The sequence below is a fragment of the Sinocyclocheilus rhinocerous genome, unplaced genomic scaffold (genome assembly GCF_001515625.1).
Source record: "Sinocyclocheilus rhinocerous isolate Xijiao unplaced genomic scaffold, SAMN03320098_v1.1 scaffold24, whole genome shotgun sequence".
Taxonomy (NCBI): domain Eukaryota; kingdom Metazoa; phylum Chordata; class Actinopteri; order Cypriniformes; family Cyprinidae; genus Sinocyclocheilus; species Sinocyclocheilus rhinocerous.
Genome location: NW_015647124.1, coordinates 2,145,473 through 2,151,905, shown reverse-complemented (window position 1 = coordinate 2,151,905; position 6,433 = coordinate 2,145,473). Strand labels below are relative to the sequence as shown.

The following is a 6,433-nucleotide window of genomic DNA, read 5'->3' as shown; positions in this document are numbered from 1 at the left end:
CGCCGCTCACGTCCGTAGACACGGTGTAACATTGGTTTTGCTTTGTTTCACAGAACTAATCGTTGCCTGGGTTGCATACGTATATGTGGGGCGGAGCTATCAAAATAGGGGCAAGACCCTTTTGGGGTAGGGCCGTGTTTGTTTTGGTGATTTCAAATATCAACATTGGCTGCCAGAAATCGCTTACTCTGCCTTTAAGCTTTGAACACAGAAATAAATTACATTTTACAATATATTCACATAAACGGCTATTTTAAATTGCAATAATATTTCATAACATTACTGTCTTTAACTGTATTTTTGCTCAAATAAATGCAGCCTTCGTGAGCATGACAGACGTCTTTAAAACCGCTCACGTCCGTAGACACGGTGTAACATTGGTTTTGCTTTGTTTCACAGAACTAATCGTTGCCTGGGTTGCATACGTATATGTGGGGCGGAGCTATCAAAATAGGGGCAAGACCCTTTTGGGGTAGGGCCGTGTTTGTTTTGGTGATTTCAAATATCAACATTGGCTGCCAGAAATCGCTTACTCTGCCTTTAAGCTTTGAACACAGAAATAAATTACATTTTACAATATATTCACATAAACGGCTATTTTAAATTGTAATAATATTTCATAACATTACTGTCTTTAACTGTATTTTTGCTCAAATAAATGCAGCCTTCGTGAGCATGACAGACGTCTTTAAAAAAAAAAACATTCAAAACAACTTACCAACCACAAACCTTTGTTTGTACATCACAAATGGCACAAACATAACTGTGAACACAAAATGCTGGCGTTTGCTTTAAAAACAGCCCAAAAAATAAGATAATATTATGTACTACATTTATAATTGCATTAAACTGTAGGGTAGTGGAGATGAGGAACAGGTGAATCTTGTCTACTGATAATCATAGCAGTTAAATAAAGGCGGAGCTGCGTAATTAAGAGGCGGATCCCCAGACCACATGACACAAATACTATAACAAAGTGTTTCATTACATTTGATGTATTTTAAACATTGAAACATTTTTTTGCAAGTAAATAATTCTATTACCTAACTTTCTTTTGAAGTTGATAATAGAAATATATTTATGCATTTTAGTTTTACCTGCCTCACATTTGTTCTCGAGGACATCTTAATCGATTTCACTGCCTGTTTTCTTTGTTTGTTTCTGTATTTGTATTTTTGTATTATTGTATTCTGTGTTTCTGTATTCTAGCCTCCTTTGTTGGGTTGTGGTCAGGGGCGACTCGGTGTTCTGGATGAGCCAGTGTCTGTTTCTACAGCAGTGCAGAAAATGAAGACTCACTTGGGTTTGCCCCATTTGAGACTGGCTCTGGGGGACCAGCAGACATTAGGTGGGGTATGAGAGAGTATCCACCTTATTTTTACATTAAGAGCGGACGCAGACATTTTTTAATTGAATGCAAGGCTTCCCGTGTGAGCCGCATAAGATAGGCCATTACACTTGAAAAAAAAAAATTATGTAGGATTTACTTTTCACTCAGAAATTGCTAGTAAATTTCATAAATAATTACAAAGAAATGGCAAGTAACACATTGAATAAATGTGAAATTGAGGTATAAAGACTGAAAATAGTGTTTCCTTGATAAACGTGCTCCAATAATCTGCTTTATTTACAACTTTGAAAAATTATTTTTTAGTTATTTGATATTATAAGCTGGTATTTGTTATTATTTTAATGTATTATCATAATCATTAACTAACTGGTTTGTAGAACAAATAGTTTTTCATCATTTACTAGACTGTTATTGCTCTAGTTATTTACCTACAGCAGCTAACTCATCTGAAGTCTCACACATTCACAGAAAAACAGTCAAACAATCCGAACAGCTGAAACACAGACGTGATGCATGTGTGATTATTGTCACCTGGAAATGACGTCACTAACTGCATTTCTATGATGTTCTAGACTCTCTGGTGAAGACGGTTGCAGTATGTGCAGGGTCTGGAGCTTCTGTCATACAAGGCGTAAAAGCAGACCTTTACATCACTGGTACATCACAAACGCCAAAAAACAAAACAAAACTGACGTTCACCAATTTATTAAAGTCTAAGAATAACACATTTAAGAGTACAAAAAAATGTCGAATTATCCCAAGCTTTTTTTTTGTGATTTTCAGGTGAGATGTCTCATCATGAGGTTCTAGATGCGGTTTCTAAAGGCACGAGTGTGATTCTCAGTGACCACAGCAACAGTGAGAGAGGCTTCCTGGCCGTATTCAAACAGAGACTAAATGCACGACTGGGCGACACGGTTACCGTGGCGATCTCCCAAAGAGACCAGGATCCACTACAGGTGGTCTGATTTCATCCGGTCGCACATTTAGTATTCAGTCAGAGTAGACTGAATATATGAATATGAATATATCATAAAGAATTTTCATCGTCTGACCTTGAAAGGGATAGTTCACCAAAAAAAAAAAGACAATTCTGCCATCATTTACTCACCCTCAAGTTGTACCAAATCTGTATGAATTTCTTTCTGCTGAGCACAAAAAGATATTTTGAAGAATGTTGGTGACCAAATAGTTTCTCCATTGACTTGCATTGTATTTCTTTCCAGGAAGTTAATAGGGACCAGCAACTGTTTGGTTACCTACGTTCTTCAGAATATCATCTTTTGCGTTCAGCATAAGAAAGAAATTCATACAGGTTTGGAACAACTTAAGGGTGAGTAAATTATGACAGAACTTTAATTTTTTGGTAAACTATCCCTGCTGTAAAAGTAACACTGTCCTATAAACAAACAAAATAAACTTTATTATAAAAAAAATTATGCATAAAATTCCATTCACAGTTGTTATTTTAAGGTGTATTTATTTGGTCCTACTTTATATTAGGTATCTTTAACTACTATGTAGTTAAGTCAGAAAGATTAATTGTTAGGTACAGTGTACTTACTGCATTCATGCAATTTTGCAAAACACTTTAGCTGCTGTTGAGGTGGGATACAGGTAAAGTTAAGGCTAGGAGAGTGGTATGGGTAGGTAGGGTCAAAGGTGTAATTGTAGATGTAATTATAGAAATTAATTACAGATGTAATTACATGCAGGTGTTTTTATTAAAAAATACATTTATATATAAGTACAATGTAAAATAATACAATGTATGTACACTAAGTGCATTGTATCACATATTTAATTTAAATGTTAGTACATAGTTTTAATTATCTATGGTAACATTCTATTTTCGATAGTCCACTTTAGACATTCTACTAACTATAACTATAACTACCAGTGTTGGGGAAAGTTACTTTTAAAAGTAATGCATTACAATATTGCATTACTCCGTGAAAAAGTAACTAATTCTATTACTCGGTTACTTTTTATGTAAAGTAATGCATTTACGTTACTTTTGCATTACTTTTTGTCACCTGGGTTGGGCTTGCTTTTTAGTTTTTAAATAACAAAAAATCCAAAAGTTATTTTTGGCAACTTTAAAGGCTCTTTCATATCAAAAGTGAAATTAATAAGCCTCAGGCATGAAGTCCTCTTCCTCTGCATCTCACTGCCAGTTTCTCTCAACACAGGGACAGGAGACGTGTCAGTGAATAAATGGGAAAACAATGTAACTTGCGTTACTTATTTGAAAAAGTAACTCCGATATCTTGTTGTAAATTTAAAAGTAATGCGTTACTTTACTAGTTACTTGAAAAAGTAATCCGATTATGTAACTTGCATTACTTGTAATGTGTTACCCCCAACACTGCTAACTACATATCAAGTACTAGTCCTTAGAGTATTAGTAGACTGTCTGCTTAATATCTGCTAACACTTTATTTTGATGGCCCCCCAAAACGTAACAGTCTACTAATACTTCAGTGAGAGTTAGTTGACATGTAGTTACCTATAGTAGAATGCAATTTACTTATAGTAGAAAGTCTAAAGTGGACTATCAAATTAAAGTGTAACCTTATCTATTGGCAATGCAATGTTTACTGTTCCCTTTGAAATAACTAATAGGTGGAGGTGGAGGGTGTTTTTTGATGTAGTTTGTCAGGAGGGTGGGATAGTCAGACATAACGCCTGTAGCTCCGACTGCAAACGCAGCTTCCATATCGCTCTCCTCATTGCACACGAACAGCTGCACCTGAGATGGCAAAATGAGATGAAATGAATGGTTTTGCTTTGGATTGGAACCGTTTTTACTTTTATACAACTGTGGAAAGTCACATATTCACCTGCAAGCCCCTCTTGATCAAGTGTTCAAACAATGATTTTCGCATTGTCAACCTAAGCATCAATAAACACAGTCAGTCACACATTACAAAACTGAAAAATGAATTGACAGCTCTAAGACGAATGTCACTCACTTCTGAAGTAGATACACCACAAATCTTTTCTTCAGAATGGCTCCTTCTGGAATATAAGTCCTGAGAGATCAGACATAACACTTGGATTAGTATTAGTTAAATGCAATGCAAGTAAATACAGTTAATAAGGTCCCATTAGTTAATGCCTTAAAGGGTTAGTTCACCCAAAAATGAAAATTAGGCTGTTTCAAGCCTCTGACATTCTTCTTTACAAATCCTCCTTTTGTACTTCTAATTAGTGACCGCTGTTTTGTTTTGATCTCTCTCCTGCGCTTCTGTTTATGGATGGGCGCTTTTTATTTCACTTATTTTGGACTGAAGCACTGCAACACCCGCTGACTGCAATGATAGAGCTTGGAATAGCCAGGACAATTTTTAATCTAACTCCGACTGGATTCGTCTGAAAGAAGAAAGTCATATACACCTAGGATGACTTGAGGGTGAGTAAAACAGCCTAATTTTCATTTTTGGGTGAACTAACCCTTTAACTAACATTTACTAACAACAAGCAATAAATCTTTGTGAACGACAAATGTCTTCATTTTTAGTTCATGTTAGCTCAGGGTCATTAAATATGATCAACTTAATACAAATTAGGAAATGCTGAAATGAACAAATAAAGATGAATAAAAGCTTTAGAAGCATTCATGTGAACTGATGTAGTTAACTAATGATAACAAATGTAACCTTATACTACTGCAAAACATGCCTGAAGATTTCAATGCAAACCAACCAAGAACTCTCAGAATGTTTTAAAAAGCTTGTATGGTTATTGAATTTCAATCCTTCTCACTTTTAACTGTACAGGTAGGTTATTGACTGACCTGTTGATAATGCTGGGCAGGTAGAAGAGCAGCAGACTTTCACCCAGAGGAACAAAGGGAAGCAGCCCAGTATAGAAGAGCAATAAAAGCAGTATTCCACGCTTCATAGTGAACATATAGGGCATGGACGCGTTCTACACACAGAGGAAAAAAGGCACATTTCTTTTAAAAGGCTTGGAAATTTTTATTACGACATCAATGATTACTGACCACGTATAGGGACAGTACTGTACCTGCTCATTACATTTAGCCATAACGTCAGACTCTTCAGAAGCCCAAACTGTAAAGCTTTCTCTGTGATATTGCTTCACAAGATTGGAGACCTATAGCAACAAAAAAGTGATACCAAGTTATTCATTTCATTAGGTCCATGTTTGATTTAGACAAGTAGGAGAAGAACTAACTAAATAACATCACTGAAAGAAATGACAACTTGCAGGTAAGGAAGCGAGTCAGATATCTGCTAGCACACGTTCATCACGGAGACGTCTATTTGACATCTGCAAGATGTATTTTTGATCATCTGCAGTCCGTCTATAGGACATTTCCTATTAGATGTCAAATAGGCGTTAAGAAAATGTCTTCAAGATGTATATGATTTAGAATGCATGTAAAACTGATTTCTTAGAGACGTCTATCAGATGTTTGTACACAGCAGATGCTTTCCAGATGAAGCGATCTTTAACAGACATCTTGCAGACGTACCTGTGCTATCTGTTGATTTATTAACTGCGAATCAATGAATGATTCGTCAGACTGATTCAAACAGCTACTCATTCCAGAACAATTCATTAAAAGAACCGGCGTATAAAAGTCTTTCTGAATCTGACAACACTTCTTGCTCTGTGTATTTATTATGTTTAAAAGGCTGTACTGGGAGATAGTGTAATATTAATGATTAAAGCATGCACTTAAAGAGAGTACACTTTCATCTAAATCCACTAGGCAACATTTTTCAAAAGTGCACTTTGTAATAATATCAAATTAAACGTTTTGCTTTAAAGTACATTTTAAATACTTTGGCTTAGTTTCGTTTGTCGTCCATGTGTTGTGTAACATCTTCAATCAATCTTGATTATAATTTTAACTGTGACGTGTTATTCAATAGGCTATTGCAGTGGTTCCCAACCCTGGTCCTGGAGGCACCCCAACACTGCACGTTTTGCATGTCTCCTTAATCAAACACACCTGATTCAGGTCATCAGCTCATTAGTAGAGACTTCAAGACCTGAAATTGGTGTGTCAGAGAAAGGAGACATGCAAAATGTGCAGTGTTGGGGTGC

At 35.9% G+C, this 6,433-nt stretch overlaps 2 protein-coding genes across 3 annotated transcripts in view; one reads left to right on the top strand and one right to left on the bottom strand.

Moving 5' to 3' along the window:
• Positions 1-2,475, top strand: part of nif3l1 (NIF3 NGG1 interacting factor 3-like 1 (S. cerevisiae)) — an 8,344-nt gene extending 5,869 nt beyond the window's left edge. For both annotated transcript variants that reach the window (XM_016513355.1, XM_016513356.1), the window contains exons 5-7: positions 1,210-1,348; positions 1,924-2,007; positions 2,135-2,475. In XM_016513355.1, the coding sequence (XP_016368841.1) occupies positions 1,210-1,348; positions 1,924-2,007; positions 2,135-2,319 (408 nt within the window). In that variant the 3' untranslated portion in view covers positions 2,320-2,475. The remainder of the gene's footprint in view (positions 1-1,209; positions 1,349-1,923; positions 2,008-2,134) is intronic.
• Positions 2,476-3,795: 1,320 nt separating this feature from the next.
• Positions 3,796-6,433, bottom strand: part of gdpd3b (glycerophosphodiester phosphodiesterase domain containing 3b) — a 6,239-nt gene continuing 3,601 nt past the window's right edge. The window contains exons 6-10 of the mRNA XM_016513357.1: positions 5,384-5,473; positions 5,151-5,284; positions 4,327-4,386; positions 4,195-4,246; positions 3,796-4,103 (exon numbers count right to left, since the gene is read on the bottom strand). Coding sequence (XP_016368843.1) covers positions 3,927-4,103; positions 4,195-4,246; positions 4,327-4,386; positions 5,151-5,284; positions 5,384-5,473 — 513 coding nt within the window. The 3' untranslated portion in view covers positions 3,796-3,926. The remainder of the gene's footprint in view (positions 4,104-4,194; positions 4,247-4,326; positions 4,387-5,150; positions 5,285-5,383; positions 5,474-6,433) is intronic.